The sequence below is a fragment of the Tamandua tetradactyla genome, chromosome X (genome assembly GCF_023851605.1).
Source record: "Tamandua tetradactyla isolate mTamTet1 chromosome X, mTamTet1.pri, whole genome shotgun sequence".
Taxonomy (NCBI): Eukaryota; Metazoa; Chordata; class Mammalia; order Pilosa; family Myrmecophagidae; genus Tamandua; species Tamandua tetradactyla.
The window spans coordinates 119,981,968-120,001,276 of record NC_135353.1 but is presented as its reverse complement, the minus strand read 5'-3'; the positions used below and the strand labels follow the sequence as shown (position 1 = coordinate 120,001,276).

The following is a 19,309-nucleotide window of genomic DNA, read 5'->3' as shown; positions in this document are numbered from 1 at the left end:
AAGAATACTTTGCATGGTGCCCAAAAGGTTTACTGGAACCAGGGCTGAGTGGCCAGATGGTCCGAAAATAATGGAAGCTCATAGTAGAGATACATGTATTTGGTCCCAGGAGAAAAGTGAGTGTCAGGAAAGGTGGATAGAAGCTAGGCAATATCCATTTGCCTCTTCTTCTAGGGCCATGAGATGTAGATTTTTTGCTACAAACCAGAAAGGGTGTAGCAAATCTGAAAGCAGGATGTAGGCTTGAAGGGCCCTATGGCAGAAAGCTAAAAGTCCTCCCACTAGCCAATCCAAAATGCTCTAGAATTATGTGTCCATATACTGACTTGAGACAATAGATCTGTCCTCCTCAGATACAGGGACTGATTCCAGAAAGCCTATCTTAGTCTAGAATGCATAGAGGGAAGAGTTCCTTCTATATGCCCAACTATATTTCTTACCCCATCCTTACCCAGCTTCAGGTCCACCCTTTGTCAGATCAAACACTTGAGAAGGGTTAAGGTATTGCTTGAATTTTCGGAGGAAAACAATTCCTTGATGATCACCACTTTTTGAATTGATGAAGATGAGGATGGGACATGAACAGGCTGATGACCAATCGAGACTCCAAAAGTCTGAAGAGACTACTAATTGGCCTAATACACAGAAACAAAAAGGAGGAGAAGAACAAGAGGGCCATTGAGCTGGAAACAAGATATCACTTAGTATCACATTTTGCAAAAACTTTTTGAGTAACTTCCTCAGTCTCCTGAGACTGAGGAGCACAGGCAAACTCAGGATACAACCCCAAAAGGCTTAAAAGACTTTGTCTAGCTGTTGTCAGGCAAACTGCCTTTGCTGAGCAACTACTTCATGCCATGCTAGGGCATGGCATGCTACTTCATGCTAGGGGCATAGTTCCGGCCCTCAAGCTAGAGAGACAGTTTGACATATTATACACAATAATATTACACACAATAATATGTTGGAACACAAGGAATCTTTGGTTGGGGCCACAACCAAATATCAGCAAAATGCTGTGGGGAACCTGAGGAAGGAGAGAGTTAAATACCCAATAGGAGGATCTGTACACCAAATAGTTCTCTCTCTGCCTGGGATAGCTCAGTTCTCAAAGTGAGAAAACATCAGATCAGAAGCGAGTGGGGAAGAAAGGTTGTCATTTAGCCAGGCACTAATGACAAAACATACCAATGTGGGGTAGATCAGGGAGCTTTAATTACTTCTCTATGGCTCTAGCAGAGAAATCCATATTATTCAACCAATTTTTTTTTGGGGGGGGGGGCAGGGCAAGACGATATGGAGTTGTCTGAACAAGGAAAGGCTTTTAATAATTCCCAACACTGAAGTTCGCTATAGAGAAGTAGGGATATAGCAGTTGAAATACCCAAAGATTGCCAGCTTGTGGTGAGTCTTAGCACTTATTGACAGGCAGTAAGGAATGACCCTCTACATGATGTTAGACAAATCATGAGCCCCCAAGTTCATGGCTTGCCAGGACTTCCCCAACAGAAAGAAATGCACAGGTTAAAAAACAAGTCACTTGCTTCTGGGTAAGAGCAGGGAGGTGGTTTGAGATGTAGCATTTGTTACAATCTGGGTGAAAAGGAGCCTAAAGGAAGACTCTTGACCTGAGCAGATCTCACCATTGTTCTGTATGGGAAAACTTAAGGCAGGATTCCTCTTTGGGCCAATTCTCACTCATTGGCCAGTAGAACTTGAAGGGATCCTAAGCCAGCTAACCAGCCATGTACCAAAATTTCCTGGCTTGCCAGGACTCACAGCTACAAGTGGGAGGCTGATATTTCCCCTCAGTAACATAGCTTGGAGATAGTTACTCTCCATGAAGACATTATCCAAAAGTAACACACTTGTCAGCATCTTTTTAAACAAAAGGTAATATGTTGATGCAGTGGTAGTTAAGATTCATTCACTCATTCATTCATTCAACAAATATGTATTGAGGATATTCTCCATGCCTGTCCTTGTTATATGTTGTGAGAACACAATGGTGGGCAAGAAAAACATAGTCTCTGCTCTTGTGGAACTTATAATTTAGGGGAGGGAGAAGACCAAAAAATTAATATACAGAATAATATGTTATGAAGAAAAATAAAGCAGGGAACAGGGACAAAGATTAAAGGAGGTGTTATTCTAGATAACCTGATCAGAGATGGCATTTCTGGGATGGCAAAATTTGAGATGAGACTTGAATGCAGTGAAGGAGTGAACCATACAGTGGCAGAAGATGAGGTCAGAGAGGTAACAGGGCCAGATAAGATGACAATAAGATGTTAGGGAAAGCAGCACAAAAACAAGGGTGAGACTGTTCAGTATGGAATTGAAAAATTAAGGATCAGATCATAAGATATATACAGAAAGGAGTCAAAAGGTGGTATCATTTTATGTGCTTGGACCCCTAACAAACAACAACGTAAGCCTTAACCCCTAGTCTCAGGGTACCTCCATGATTTCAGGACCTGGCTCTACTCTGTGATCCCCTTCCTTACTCAGCAACCTCCTGTCAACACTCTGTAGGTGAACATGTGACTGTGGGTATGTACCATAATTAAAGAATTCATGCAAACAGCCCCCTGTCAATATCTAGTGGACTTGTGAAGTATGCTTAAAAGCAAGATTAACCTTGCCAGAGGGTCTAGGACAGACCTGTCTATGCCTCCAGTGGTTGTAAGTGTCAAAGGCCCTTCGAGGCAGTCCCTTTCTAAAGGTGAGACAGCAGTAGCAGTGAGGCCAACCACTGTGTGCTATTTGGGCTTTGATGTCATCTGAAAAATGAGTCAATCAAAAAACTGATCTGTTAAAGATTAAAATGAACCTTTGCAAGTTAGGAATTATGCTGATGAAAAAGGAAACATAAACTAACCCTTAAAACTGAAAAACTATTCAAACTTATCTGTAATAAAAATTATTTAAGTTTAAACTATACTGTGCTAACATACTAATTTCCATGGGGAAATAGGCACTTTCATACACTGAGGATGGAAGTGCAAAGTGACACAAGCTGTATAGTGGTCAATTTGACAGTATCTATGTGAATTAAAAAGATATAGGCATTTTGACCTGGTAATTCCACTTCTGGAAATTTTTCCTATAGATTTAGACGTAAAAAACAGGTATGAGGTTGTAATAGCAAAGCCCTGAAAACCCCAAATAAATAAATCAATTATGGCATATTAATATAGTGGGATGTCTTGCAGCTGTAAAAAAGAAGAAGGAGGAAGCTTTCTTTGGTTAATATGGAAAGATCTCAAGAATGTACAGTGAAGGAGAAAAAAGCATAAGGCAAAACATATGCATAATGTTAAATAGAGGAGGTAATAATCTATATTTTTATTTACTAGTGTATACATAAAAAAATACTTGAAGAATATTCAAGAAATTAATGGCAGTGGTTAACTGTGAGTTGGGGAGGAGTGAGCTGTAGGAGACCAAACAGATCAGAGAGAAGTGTAAGATTTTTCATGGAGTATTGTGTATATGTTGACATATATATGCATCTATTTATTTTTTAAAACTTTTTGAACCATGTAAATTTAATAATTAGTAAAGAATTAAATTAAGATATAGGAAAAAAAGAATTGTGCTAATGTTAAATGGCCATGAGGGTGTATCTAAAATCTTTTTTTTTTTTTTTTTGCATGGGCGTGCACTGGGAATTGAACCCTGAAATCATTTTTAAGTCTATCTGTCAGTTCGGAGCACAGGCTACCCTCTGCAGTGCACTTCTACAAGAAAGTTCAGGAGCTTGCCACAAATGGCAGTCCTCCAGGTTTATACACTAACAGAACAAATATCTTAATTTCTCTGGATGTTCATCATGTCACAGTGATTAATCAAATAATGCAGGTTGGGGGCGGGAAACTGCTAGATAAAGAAAAAATCTGTCATTAAAGCAACTTGAACTTCAGCATCAGATCTAATTTAGTCACAGATGTGAAACCAAGGAGAAGCAGGGCTGGCAGGAAGCTGGTCTCAGGAGGACACAAGGCCAGCCCTCTGTAACATGTCCCTCAGAGCCAGAGAACATCTGTATTTGATCAAGAACTAGTTTTCAAGAGAGTCTCACAAAAATGACAGAGATGGGTATTATTGTGGACTGGAATGTAGAAATGTTAGGCAGATTTATAACCAGACAAACAACAGTGCCCATAAGGTTGCTTTTAAATTAGAAAGGCATGACCTTAACTATTCAACAATTGTAATCAACAATTCCAACAAAAACATAGAAGACTGGCTTGTCAACTTTGAAATACCCAAAGGTGGGGAGAGAGTTACTGGATAACAGAATCAAGATAGAAAAACAACCTCAACAGGCTGATGTAAGCAAGAGGCAATAGGAAAGGGTTAAATGTGAAACTTGGCCTTTAGGCTCAAGGATGTAAATTACAGCAGAGCAGGACAATGGGGACTTGGCTTGGCAACATCGAGTGTGAGGAGGGTTGAGGGGATTTAGTTAGCTTTAAGCTCCAGATGAGTTAACAGCCTGAAAGAAGTTGTCAGCAAAAGCTATTGTGTCTTTGAGCTGCATTAATATAGCCACAGTGTCCCACACCAAGGAGCCAAGAGCCATTCTGGAGTTTGTTCTGTTTACACCATAGAAGGATGCTAACTGACATGAGGCTGTCTTGCTGTTCCCCTTCCTGTACTTTTTAAATCTTCTTTTACAAATGTTAATTCATTTAAACCTCACAACACACCTAAGCATACCACTATTATTCCCAATTGGCACAAGTTAAATGACAGATGAGGCACAGAGAGGTTAGCAAACTTGCCCAAAGTCACAAAGTTAGTAAATAATGGATCTGGAAATCAAACCCAAGCATCCTTGTTCTAGTGCCTGTGCTTATAACCACTGAAGTAGTTGTTCTTAAAGTGTAGATCTAGGAGTAGTAGCAACAGCATCATCTGGTGACTTGTTAGAAGTGCAAATTCTTGGGCCCCATCCTGGACCCACTGAGTAAAAAACTCTCGGGGTAAGGCCCAGTAATCTGTGTTTTAACAAGCCTTTGATGTGATTCTATTGCACGCTCAAGTTTGATAACCACTGAATGACACTATTTCCCCTCTACATGAATCAGGGATGCTGTATTAGCAGCTTTGTATTCTCTAGATTTCTTAGCACTGAGCCTTACATACAGTGGGTATTCAGTAAATGTGTTAATGAGCTCATGTACCAAGTCTTGACTGTGCACATGCTATGTACTCAGGTCTAAGTTAAGTGCTAGGGACACAAAAAGTTCACAGTCTGTGGTGGGAGACAAATCTGATGAGTTATAATAAGTGCATTTGATGCTCTGAGATATGTGCTCAGGGTTTATAGTAAAGGAAGCAATTAATTTGTCTGGGGAAGTATGGAGAGACCATTACAGAAGCCTTCACACAGAGGAGTTAATGTTTGATTTTGAGTTAGATGGACCTTGAAGGATGAGAGATGGAATTTACCAAGCAGACTGAATAGAGGCGACAGGGGTAATTGGAGGGCATTCCCAGAAATTAGTCTGCTGACTGACCGAATGAATGAATGAATGGATGAGTGTTACCCAACCATGGCAAGGGCTTCTTCAGAAAACAATCAGCTGGATGGCCACCTCTCTTTCCCAGAATGCTGGAGAAGGGATTCCCTAGCCTGCCTGGGGAGTTGGACCCCATTAACAAAATGAATGACTTAGCCTAGGTGCTTCTAAGCAATGCTTGTATTAAAGCCATTGGCAGAAAGCAAAAGAAAGTAGTAATGACATTAGTTAATGATCTATAACAACAATAAGAAGTGATATAGTATAGGAAAAGGCAGAAAGACAACTTCTATAAGGACAGGAAATATGGAAACTGTTTAGCCCAATTACAAAGGACAGGTGGCAGCACCCTTAACACTTATATGTGGTGATATATGGGTGATGAGATGGGCCCTCTGCTCAAAGACATCTTCTCCAGGTTCCTGTGGGGATGAGCAAAAAATCTCAAACTCAAGACTAGATTGACTTCATTAGCAGCCTCAGTTTGCTCAGCTGACCTGTTGCTGCTTTTCCTCTTGGATCAACCCCGTCTTCACTCCTAGTCCCTTCCTTCTCCTATCCAGTTGAGCACCTCTTATTTACCAAGTCATTAATCTCAGTACCTCTCTAGTCAACTCTCTGGTGGGTGACTCATTGTGGAAAATATCTGAGTAGGTCTGAGAATAATATATGCATGTACCCCTGGGTGAGGTTAGATTTGTGTCTGTGGCTGTCATTATAAAGAGGTATGTGTACACTTGCCTGTAGAAATCTGTGTGAAGGGCTCATTCCACATACCAATGTCCATTTATATCTGTGTTGGGGTTGAAAAAAGAACTGAAAGAGGCTAGATTGGCTCTGTGTTTGTGTGTATGCATGTGTGCATATGTGCATATATGTACACATATACAGGTGTACTATGTTTAGTTCTAAGTTGTGTTGTAAGATCACAGATATCCTTGCCCCCCTCCATTCTCTGATTAAGGAAACCATCTCTTTTTCTCTTTTGATTTCTCTGTTTCCAGCAGGCTGTTCCCTGGCAGCAAGCATCAATATGGTGATAATTTTGAAGTCAATGAAATGTTGGATCACTGATCACTCCTAGACTAGTGGTCAGCCCAAATGTCAGAGATGCATAAATCAGCATATTAGAGAAATATAGATGAAAACATTTGGTCAGGATTTGATATTTACTTTAGAAAGTTAACTTAAGCATATGTAGAGTGAAGTAAACCATACACAAAGTGAAATTAATGGGCAGTGTATCTCTTCCCTGCTTTAGTGAAACAGCAATATACCATGGCAAGTATATTAGATTTCTCAATTTCTTAGACTATTAGTAAAATAAGTCAGGCCTTTTAGCTGTAATATGTGATTTGATCTTGATCGCTTATACTCTATTAGTGAATAATGATGGGAGAATCAAATGAACAACTTAATGCCCTAGGAAGAGTCTCACAGAAGCAAAGAAAAAGTGGGAACAGAGAGGTGAACTTTAAAAAGCATAATTAGCAAGTCCCAAAGAGTGTAACTTAAGAATTATCCCTTTGAGGATCGTCAGTTTTCCTTAGGCTAAAAGGCTAGGGATTTAGTTGCCCCTGAAGACTAGGGATTTAATTTTGTAATCCGTTGTGGCCATGTTTCTGGAACTTAGGCCCTTTATACCTATCATTTATCCTCACAATACACAGTAGCATCCCAATTTACAAATAAGGAAAGCAAAGTTCAGAGAATATAAGTGACTTACTCAAAGTTACTTAGCTAGTAGGTGACTAAAATTCATGGTTGCCTGGCTTTTGTTTTTCTCTTATACATGTTGTCTACCTGTCTCTCATCTGTTCTTAAGGAACAAATATAAAAAGTAAACAAAACACCCCTTTCCTTTGCCCTTGCTTTCTCTGTTCTAACATTGCTAGATTTCTTGATAAAAGAGTCCATATAAAGTTTACTCTTGCTGCATTGATTTCATTACTACCCCTTTTCTGTTCAACCTCCAACAATTAGCTAGTACTCCAAACACTTTCTGATCTCCATGTGTCTCTACCACTCCTTCAGCATGTAGCATATGCTACCTTTAATTGTTAATTGTCATATTAGCTCAATATCCTGGATTCACAATAACTGTGAGCTCTGACCATGTCCCTGTCTTAAGATCCCTTTGCAGTCTTCAAGTACCTTGTGATTAAGAGTGGCCAATGACTAGTGTCCAGGAATTGACGCACCATCAATGGAGAGTATTGGGACAATAATCAGGTTAGTTTTAAATTTGAGGATAAGTTTGGTCTTATTTTTCATTTTAAAAATAATACAACCTGAACTCTTTAGGCAGTTTTTCCTGTACCACCCGAACACAAACAAATTTAGTTAATGGATTATCTAGTGTCTGGACATCATGAAAAAGCCGAAGTAATTACTGATCAAGTAGAAATAATCATGGTAGAGGCTACAGAGCACATGTCCATATACATAGGTACCACACACACTGACGTTCACCATCACAAAGGTCTTAGGAGAACTGTGAGCTATCTAAACACAAATGCACATTTTACTTCCCAAAAATGTTTTAGAGGTTAAGGGGAATAAGTTAATTACAATTCTTCCCAGCCTTTGCGCCTTCCCTTCCTCCCCACTGTGTTTCTCAGGTTAGCCATTAGCTACTCACCATCTCCTTTAGGGTCGCTGAGGGCAGTAGGAGGAATGACTGATGTTCGATGACTTCCAAAGCAGCATTCCTTGGAAAACCGTCTCCTACAGTCATCATGCACCTGAAATGACAAGAGCAGAAAAGAGAAAAAAAGGGAGGGGGGGAAATAGATAACATTGATTAGCTTTGAATTACAGTCCCAAGTATTCATATCTCTCTTTCTGAGATTTAGTGTCATGCATATACCTTTGACCCATCCAGATACCCCCACGCCACCCCCAGCATGGGTTATTCCTAAATGTGGCCTCTGAACTCTGGTCGTTCAAAGGTGGCTTTCAGAAGACACTTGTAGATACTAAGTAGCCACCAATCTTAGGACCCAATCTTAGTGGCCTATAGAATAGAGAGCTTACTTGCAGTATGAGAGTGCTAATCCTAATAATATGCTATCACACTTAAATCCTAATAACAAATGCATGTAGTAAGGAAGATGTTATTAGATTCATTTTAGAAATGATGATACCGAAACTCAAAAAGGTAAAGGGTATTGCCCAAGGTATCTGGGAAGAGACAGAGCTGAGACTCTGTTGCCTTCCCCTGAAGTGGCCATTATTCCCAGATTTCTGACATTTCCAAGCACCACTTCCAGGATCATTGCACAGTTCCAGGGGTCATAAATTTGGTCCAGTTATTCGAAAGCAATTAAAATAGAGCCAGAGTACAACCAAAGTCTTCTAAGAAGAAGCATATACTTCATTCTCTTCTTGTCCAGAAAGATCAGTTTGAGAGGAACATTTAAAAGGCTGGAAAGTCTAGACCAACTATTGACATTTTGGTCCAGATAGCTCTTTTGTGTGTGTGTGTTGTGGGGGCTGTCCTGTTCATTGTAGGAGATTTAGCAGCATCTCAGGCCTTTATGCACTAGATGCTAGTAACATACTCCTATCCCCACCTCCAGTTATGACAACCAAAACTATCTCCAGACATTGCCAAATCACCCCCAGTTGAGAATTACTGGCCTAGAGATATTGTGATGTTGTAGTTAATAGCAAAGTCTTTGCAGAATTATGTGTGAATCAAGACTCTCCTGCTTACAATCTGCATGACCTTGGGCAAATCATTTCACTTTTCTGAACCTCATTTTCTTTATATGTAGAATGAGCACAATGAAGCCTGCTTTAGGGTTGTTGTAAGGATTAAATGGGATTATGTGTAAAAAGCACTTAATATATAGTGGCAGTTATAACAATAATAATAATATTATTATTAATCATTATTAATAAACAGAGATTACAGGTTCCCAGGAAATGGTAAATATAGAAAGTGAAGATTTTTCCAAGAGTAGTCACAGAATTTATCTTTTAATTGTCCATGCTGTTATAAGAGAGTTCAGCTTTTCTCATTTGTTACTGCACCTTGCTAATTAAGAACATTAGAGATGTGAATCTTAAATCTTTCTCCCAAAGATCCCAAAGCCAGATCTGGAAAGGCAAGATATCAAGCTCTATATATGGAATCTATATAATCTATTTTTGGGTAAAGGTCTCTGAGATTTTAATCTATGTGTCTGCATAGTCAAGTTCCAAGCCACCCATTCTCCAGAAGTCAAGTTCTCTAAGTAGCAAGATGAAAAGATTCTTACGACATAGTTGCACCAGAGACATCGAAAATCTTGAAGTCTTTGGTAACTGCCACAGTTCTCATGACATACTGCACACTGAGAGCTGACAGACATATTTCCTTCTATCCACTGATGGGGCATGGTCTTCTGAAGGGTAAAAAGAAACAAAGGGTAGAAGTTAGAAATGTAAGGAGAGGAAGGACTAGCTGGAATAACTGTATTGCACATCACCCCATGGAGGACATAAAGTAACCCCAAGGAAGTACTTCATGGTGCTGCCCTCCAAACCTCCTAAGCTAGTAACCAATGACTGGTGGGAGTGGAGGGTTTTCGTTCATTGACATTGGTTGGATTCTGAGCCTGGGAAAGAAGTCTCCTTGGGTTGTCTGGAGACAACTCCTGTGTGTCCTAGCTGAAAGGGAGATGGGAGAGGGTGACTGTGGAAGGACATAGCTGACACTCACTACTTCATCTGCAGGCATGAGGAGGTCATCAGTGATGGACAAGGTATTCCACTTGCAGTCTTTGCTTGCTCTCAATGCACATACTTTGTGAGATTTTACTTTACATACTGTGAGAGAAAGAAGAAAAAAGAAAGATAGGTGTGAGCCTGGTGACAATATTCTAATTCTCTTTCTTAAGCTTCTCTGAAAGTTAGAAACCATATGCATTCTAAATAGTTCTAACCCACCTCCAAAGACTGATTTCCCACATGTTTCAGTTTCTTTTTATTCTTACTGGATAAACTTTCTAATATCCCCCACTTGAATGGAAGTTGATGGTAAGAATGAGGGGATTTCTGTTTCTTTAACCCTTGTGACCCTATCAAGGGAGGTGGCAGGGCTCTGCCCCTGGGCAAAGGAATATTTGTCAGGCTTTAGCAACCTCCTGGAGATATATGTCTCTCTTCCTGGTCCCACTGCTGGCAAGTGAGCAGAGCATCATTTTACCTGGACAACACTTTCTTTTCAGGGTCTTCTTGCACAAGCATTTTTTTTTTCTGAATACCACACTCAACAGATCCAGACCCAATCTTCCAATTTCATTCATAAGAATTCCTCTCATTCCACTTTCCTTCCATCTCCTTTCCTCAGTTGTTAAGTGTCCAGTTTAACCTCATACCCAGAGTCAGTGACCTAGTGTATAATTCAAAAATACTAAAGCCAAGGAGCGTCTTCACACATTTCCCTACACTCTGAGCTCCATTTTCTAAAAGAATAGAAGGTACCTTCGCAGATGATACTGTTTCTAGATAAGGCAGGAATGCTCTCGCGACAAACATTGCAATGCTGTGTCCGGGTGCTGTGGCTGGAGTACCAATAGTGCATTCCAGTAAGGAAAGGGTTGTTTTCTGCTGCAGGTATCTAAAAGAAAGCAGAGAAGAGATTTGAATGCAAAGTTAACCACAAAGACAGATTAGACTAAGCCAGAAACTCTGCTGCTAAAGTTGAAATGGCCAGCTATATAGGAGTCAGAGCATGTGAAGGGGAAGACTGAAAGTTGGAGCCAATAACTAACAAATTTCTCATCTCTGATGGCCAGTGGTTTTTAAAAGGTAAAAAGAATATGGGATCAGAGCCTGGAATAGGAGCTGAAGGCAGGACCAATAATCTTTATACTGCTTGGCCAAAACACTGCATTAGTTTAGTAGAAGCAAAAAAAAAAAAAAAACTTCTGTTGGTTTTGGCCTTGGTTCTCTTTCAATAATGAACAAAAGGTGATGAGTTGGACATTCAGTGATATTCAAGTCCTCTGGCCAGAGAAGAAAGAAAGGTGTCAGGCACTGCCCCTGGGCAAAGGTATATTTGTCAGGTTTTAGCTACCTCCTGGAGATATATGCCTCTCTTCTTGGTCCCACTGCTGGCAGGTGAGCAGAGCATTGCCTTACCTAGACAACAGTTTCATTTCAGGGTCTTCTTGCCTAAGCATATTTTTTTTTCTGAATGCTATGCTCTGACTGCCCACAGCAGTTTCCTGGTTAATCAATTCATTCAATAATTCATTAAACAAACATTTACTGAGTAAACACTATGCACATGGTATTTTCAAAGCATTGGAGATACAGTAACGAACAAGACAAAGTCCCTACACTTATGGATTGACAGTCTCTTTGATGTCATCTTTTAGATATTGAGGTTTTTTTTCATTTTTTAAACTTTTTGTTGTATAATACAGCATATATACAAAGCAAATAAATTTAAAAACAATAGTTTTAAAAGCACTTTTCAACAAGTAGTTACAGGACAGATCCTAGAGTTTGTCCTGGGTTGCCATACGATCCTCTCAGATTTTTCCTTCTATCTGCTCCAGAATATAGGAGGTTAGAGGGCTTAAATATATTTTAATCATCACAATTGACTTTTTTCTTTCTTTTCTTTGTGAAAAATAACATATGCGCAAAAAAACTCAATAAATTTCAAAGCACAGTACCACAATTAGTTGTAGAACATATTTCAGAGTTTGACATGGGTTGTAATTCCACCATTTTAGGTTTTTACTTCTAGCTGCTCTAAGATACTGGAAACTAAGAAAGATATCAATTTAATGATTAAGCAAGGATTCATACTCATTTGTTAAATCCTATCTTCACTGTATAACTCCACCATCACCTTTGATCTTTCCATCCCTCTCTTTAGGGGTGTTTGGGCTATGGCAAGTCTAAATTTTTCATATTGGAAGGGTCTGTCACTAATATGGGGTAGGGAGATGGAACTGTCTGATGTTCTGGAGAGGCTGGGCTAGGTTTCAGGACTTATCTGGATCAGGGACCCATCTGGAGGTTGTAGGTTTCTGGAAAGTTACTCTAGTGCATGGAACCCTTATGGAATCTTATATATTGCCCTAAGTGTTCTTTAGGATTGGCTGGAATGATCCTGGTTGGGGTTTGGCAGATAGCAAGGTCTAATTGAAGCTAGTGTAAGAACAACCTCCAGAGTAGCCTCTTGACTCTATTTGAACTCTCTCTGCTACTGATACTTTATTAGCTACATTTCTTTTTCCGGCTTTTGGTCAGGATGTAATTGTTGATCACACAGTGCCAGGACTGGATTCATCCCTAGGACTCATACCCCATGTCACCAGGGAGACTTTCACCCTTGGATGTCAGGTCCCACGTAGGGGGTAGGGCAATTGATTTCACTTACACAGTGAAATATAATAGCCTCTCGAAATCCAGAAATAATAATCACTACTCTGGACTTAATGTACCTGCTATAAAAACTTACAATCTAGGCCCCTGTTTTCTTAAAGCATTTCTAAAGAAGACTATACCATTGTTCTTTTGTTTCTGGCTTATTTTGCCTCACCATATGTCCCACCTTAGGGGGAAAGCTTTCAGTCTTTGAGTTTGATGCTGGCTATCGGTTTTTCATATATTCCCTTTATCATATTGAGGTAGTCACCTTTTCCTATCTGTTGGAATGATTTTATCAGAAAAGGATGTTGAATTTTGTTGAATGCCTTTTCAGCATCACTCGAGATGATCATGTGATTTTTCCCTTTCCATTTGTTAATGTGCTGTATTACATTAATTGATTTTCTTATGTAGAACCATCCTTGCATTTCTGGTAGAAACACTACTTGATCGTGGTGCATAATTCTTTTAATATGTTGTTGGATTCGATTTATTAATATTTTGTTGAGAATTTTTGCATCTATGTTCATGAGGGATATTGGCCTGTAGTTTTCCTTTCTTATAGCGTCTTTACCTGGTTTTGATATTAATATGATATTAGCTTCATAAAATAAGTTAGGTAGAGTTCCTTTTTCCCCAGTTTTTTTGGAAAAGTTTGAGCAGGATTGGTGTTAGTTCTTATTAGAATGTTTGATAAAATTCCCCTTTGAAGCCATCTGGCCCTGGGCTTTTCTTTGTAGGAAGATTTTTGATGACTGATTGAATCACTTTACTTGTGATTAGTTTGTTGAGATCTTCTATTTTTTCCTGAGTCAGTGTAGCTTGTTTGTGTGTCTCCAGGAATTTGTCCATTTCATCTAAGTTGTCTAGTTTGTTGGCATATAGTTGTTCATAGTATCCTCTTATGACTTATTTTATTTCTTCAGGGTGTGTGATTACAAATCCGTTCTCATTTCTGATTTTATTTATTTCCACCCTCTCTTTTTTTGCTTGTCAGTCTTGCTAGTGGCCCAGCAATTTTATTGATTTTTTTTTATAGAACCAACTTTTGGTTTTGTTGATTCTTTCTATTGTTCTTTTGTTCTTCCATCCATTTATCATTTATCATTCAGTTATCTCTACTTTGTCATTTCTCTTCTTCTATTTGCTTTGGGGCTACTTTGCTTTTCTTTTTCAAGTTCCTCCAGGTGATCTGTTAAGTCCTTGCTTTTTGCTTTTTTTTTTTGGAGGAGAAGCAATGGAAACTGGAAGACAGAGATTCCTGAGATGATACAATTATGAGGGATGAGAAGATAAATAGGATAAGAAGTGCAAGTAATGTCTATAAAGAAGGGAATGCAAGTCAGGGGAGGGTGATCCGATGGCTATTATTCATGGAGTGGAAAATAAAGACTGCTTAAGTAATCCATTAGAAAAGATTATTTCTGCAAATATGGACTGCTAAATTAAAGTCTGGGCATTCACAAACTTGAAAGCCCTGTGCTGTTCCCACTCCTCACTTGTTGAGATCTCTGGAAAGAGAGACATATCTTTAGATATCCCTTCATTTCCCCATTCATTCAATAAATATTCCTTGAATTCCAAATTCATGAACAGCTCAGCAGTAGGGGCCAGGCTGGCCCTCTGGGAAGTGGGAAAAAGATGTATTCTTTTTTTTTTTTAATTTTGTTTTTTTAAATACAAAAAAACACCAAACAAACGCAAACATTCCTATTTTGATCATTCCATTCTACATATAAAATCGGTAATTCACAATATCATCACATAGTTGCATAGTCATCATCATGGTCATATCTTGGAACATTTGCATCTATTCAGAAAAAGAAATAAAATGAAAACAGAAAAAAAACTTATACATACCATACCCCTTACCCTCCCTTTCATTGATCACTAGCATTTCAAACTAAATTTATTTTAACATTTTTCCCCCTATTATTTATTTCTATTCCATATGTTCTACTCATCTGTTGACAAGGTAGATAAAAGGAGCATCAGACACAAGGTTTTCACAGTCACATAGTCACATTGTGAAAGCTATATCACTATTCAATCATCATCAAGAAACATGGCTACTGTTTCTAAAACACAGCTTTACATTTTCAGGCAGTTCCCTCCAGCCTGTCCATTACATCTTGAATTATGAGGTGATATCTATTTAATGTGTAAGAATAACCTCCAGGATAACCTCTCGACTCTATTTGGAATCTCTCAGCCATTGACACTTTATTTTGCTCTTCCCCCTTTTGGTCGAGAAGGTTTTCTCAATCCCTTGATGCTGAGTCTCAGCTCATTCTAGGGTGTTTCTCAATCCCTTGATGCTGAATCTCAGCTCATTCTAGGATTTCTGTCCCATGTTGCCAGGAAGGCCAACACCCCTGGGAGTCATGTCCCACGTAGATGGGGGAAGGGTGGTAATTTGCTTGTTGTGTTGGCTGGAGTGAGAGGCCACATCTGAGCAACAAAAGAGGTTATCTTGGGGGTGACTCTTAGGCCTAATTTTAAGTAGGCTTGACCTATCGTTTGTGGGGTTAAGTTTCATATGAACAAACCCCAAGACTGGGGGCTCAGCCTATAGCTTTGGTTGTCCACACTGCTTGTGAGAATATCAAGACTTCAACTCAGGGAAGTTGAATTTTCCCCTGTTCTCACCATTCCCTGAAGGGGACTTTGCAAGTACTTTTTTATTCACTGTTCAAATCACTCTGGGATTTATCGGGGCATCACTCTGGACAAACCAACAAAATCTCATGTCCCACTCAAGGTTCCATGTACTTATGGTGTTCAATTAAGCTCTCTACATAAGCTATATTAGGAAATGCTCTAGTCAAAATATAAATTTTGTACAAAGTAAACATTTTTTGCTTTAGTCTCACACACAGGTTGAAATTTTAGAATATTAATTACCATCTATTTTCAGCACCCTGCAGTAATGACATTCCTTTGTTCTTCCTCATGCAAAGATACTTTTTAAATTTGTACATTTAGTCACTATCATTATACACTCTAGGCATTCCTAGATTATACCATCTCAATCTTTATCATCTATCTTTCTTTCTTTCTGATTTCATTTGTTCCCTCAGCCCTCCCCCCTCTAGCATTCTCACATTCAGCTTCATTCAGTGTTTTAACATAATTGTATTACAGTTAGGTAGTATTGTGCTGTCCATTTCTGGGTTTTTACGTTCAGTCCTGCTGCACAATCTGTATCCCTTCAGCTCCAATTACCCAATATCTTACCCTATTTCTATGTCCTGATGGTCTCTGTTACCAACGAAATATTCCAAGTTTACTCACTAATGTCAGTTAATATCAGTGAGACCATATGGTATTTGTCCTTTTGTTTTTGGCTAATCTCACTCAGCATATGTCCTCAAGGGCCATCCATGTTGTTACATACTTCATAACTTTATTCTGTCTTACAGCTGCATAATATTCCATCATATGTATATACCACAGTTTGTTTAGCCACTCATCTGTTGATGAACATTTTGACTGTTTCCATCTCTTGGTAATTGTAAATAATGCTGCTATAAACATTGGTGTGCAAATGTGCAAATGATTTTTAATGTAGGCATTTAAGGCAATAAATTTCCCTCCCAGCACAGCCTTTGCCACATCCCATAAATTCTGATAAGTTGTATTCTCATTTTCGTTCATCTCTAGATAGCCACTGATTTCTCCAGCAATTTCTTCTTTGACACACTGTCTGTTTAAGAGTGTGTTACTTAATCTCCATATATTTGTGAATGTTCTCATTCTTTGGTAGTTATCGAGAACCCATTGTGATCAGAGAAAGTGCTTTGAATAATTTCAATGTTTTTAAATTTATAAAGACCTGTTTTGTGCCCCAGCATATGATCTATCCTAGAGAATGTTCCATGGGCACTAGAGAAGAATGCATATCCTTGTGTTTTGGGGTGCAATGACCTATATATGTCTGTTAGGTTTAATTCATTTATCAAGTTATTTAATTACTCTATTTCCTTGTTGATCTTTTGTCTGGTCATTCTATCTATATAGGGGAGTGGTATATTGAAGTCTCCTACTTCTTGTTGAAACATCTATCACTCCCTTCAATTTTGCCAATGTTTGTCTCATGTACCTTGGAGCTTTTTGATTAGGAGCATCAACATTTATGATTGTTATATCTTCTTGGTGAATTGACTCTTTAATTAATACCAGTGTCCTGGGGCATGGGTGGTTCAGTGGTAGAATGCCTGCCTTTCATGCAGAAAACCCAGGTTCGAGTCCCGGATCATGAACCAAAAAAAGAAAAAACAAAACAAGGCACCTGGATTGATGCATATTCAAGGAATAAAGGTCATTTATAAAATATATATATATATATATACCAGTGTCCTTCTTTGTCTCTTATGATGTCTTTTCATTTGAAGTCTATTTTGTCCAATATTAGTATAGCTACTCCTGCTTTCTTTTGGTTACAACTTGCATGGAAAATCTTTTTCCAGACTTTCAGTTTCAATCTATTTGTATCCTTGTGAATAAGATGAGTCTCTTGTAAGCAGCGTATAGCTAGATTATATTTTTTAATCCATTCTGCTAATCTGTGTCTTTTAATTGGTAAGTTTAGTCCATTAACATTCAAAGTTATTTCTGAAAAGGCATTTCTTGAATCCACCATCTTATCTTTTTAATTTTATTTGTCAGATCTATATACTCTTTTCCATCTTTCTCCTTTTATCCCTTAAGTCACCCTTACTGGTACTCTTCAATTCTGTGCCCTCCTCCAGACCTCCCTCTCCTGTCTTTTTTTGTCAGCTGGCAGAACTCTCTTTAGTATTTCTTGTAGGGCCGGTCTCTTGTTGACAAATTCTTTCAGGACTGGTTTATCTGTGAAAACTTTAATTTCTCCCTCAGTTTTGAAGGACAATTTGACTGGGTACAGAATTCTTGGCTTAAAATCTTTCTCTTTCAGGATCTTAAATATATCACACCACTGCCTTTTTGCCTCCATGGTGCTAGTTGAGTAGTCTGAATTCAGTCTTATGTGCTTTCCTTTGTATGTAGTATGTTTTTCTCTTGCTGCTTTCAGAATTTTCTGCTTCTTTTCAACATCTGAGAGAAGGTTTAGTATGTGTCTTGGGGAAGGCCTATTCGGATTTATTTTGTTTGGAGTTCATTGAGCTTCTTTGACTTGTATATTTTTTTCCTTTATAAGGGTTGGGAATTTTCCCCCATTATATCCTCAACTACTCTTCCTAGCTCTTTACTCCTCTATTCTCCTTCTGGGACACCAATGATGCTTATGTTTGAGTGCTTTGTTTTGTCTGTCATTTCCCTGATATACAATTCAGATTTTTTCATCCTTTTTGCCATTTGCTGTTTTGAGTATTTGAAGTTAGTTATCCTGTCCTCTGTATCACTTATTCTTTCTTCTGTCTCTTCAAAACTGGTGTTGTGTGCCTCTAGTATGTTTTTTTATTTGGTCGACATAGTCTTTAATCTCTGTGATATCTGCTATTTTTCTATTTATTGTTTCCCATTTCTCTTTACGCTCTTCTATTGTCTTCTTGATCTCCTTTAAGTCATTTGCCGTCCCACTTATTTTATTAAGTAGGGTTATAGGAACATTTTTGATTAGTTGTTCCAATGTCTGTGTCTCACCTGGTGTTTTAATTTGGCCATTAAGCAGGGCTATATCTGTCTGCATTGTGATATGCTTAGTGATCTTCTGTTGTTTTCATTGCATGTAAATACCTTGATTGATTTACTTTGAGAGTAGATTTCTTTCAGTAGTCTAAGGCCTTGTGTTTGCGGGATGGATGTGCAGCAGGGAGCACGGTACAGGGCAGGGCACAACAGTGCACTGATTTGTTTCAGGGCAGGTATAGACACAGGTTGGGGTTGTTACACTGGTGCTTTTGAATGTGTGTGCCCAGCGGGCAGGGAGAATGTAGATGTGTGAGTGCACTGGTCTGGGGGACAAGCCCTGGTGTGCCCTTGTCAAGGGTGTGGGGCTCTTTGTGCGCATGTGCAGAGCTGTGGCAGCAGGTTGATGTTATGTCTTCATGTGTTGGGGGCAGATGTGACTGTGCTTCACAGGGCTTTCTCAAGAGCTGGGAAGCATGACAGAGGGCCGTGCGCATGCACAGGTCTAGGAGGGCGATAAACTGATGCTCCCAGAGCTGAAGGACCTGATTGGGGCCTGTGCACATGCGCAGGTCTAGGAGTGCGGTAAACTGATGCACAGAGCTCAGGAGAGGGGGGCAGGGTGAGGTTGTCTGACCCTATGGGTGGGGGACGGATATAGCCTGGGTATGGAGGTAAGCGCCCCTAGACTTTATGCCCTGGTAACAGCCTGAAAGGAAGTAGAGCTCAGGAGGGGTGCAGAAAAGGTGGGTTGGGCTTCACTTGGGGTGGGGTGGGGGTTAGGTATGCGC

At 39.2% G+C, this 19,309-nt stretch overlaps 1 protein-coding gene across 1 annotated transcript in view; it reads right to left on the bottom strand.

Moving 5' to 3' along the window:
* Positions 1-19,309, bottom strand: part of DGKK (diacylglycerol kinase kappa) — a 185,903-nt gene that overhangs the window by 51,981 nt on the left and 114,613 nt on the right. Inside the window, exons 7-11 of the mRNA XM_077147019.1 lie at positions 11,004-11,139; positions 10,240-10,346; positions 9,797-9,919; positions 8,173-8,275; positions 452-635 (exon numbers count right to left, since the gene is read on the bottom strand). Coding sequence (XP_077003134.1) covers positions 452-635; positions 8,173-8,275; positions 9,797-9,919; positions 10,240-10,346; positions 11,004-11,139 — 653 coding nt within the window. The remainder of the gene's footprint in view (positions 1-451; positions 636-8,172; positions 8,276-9,796; positions 9,920-10,239; positions 10,347-11,003; positions 11,140-19,309) is intronic.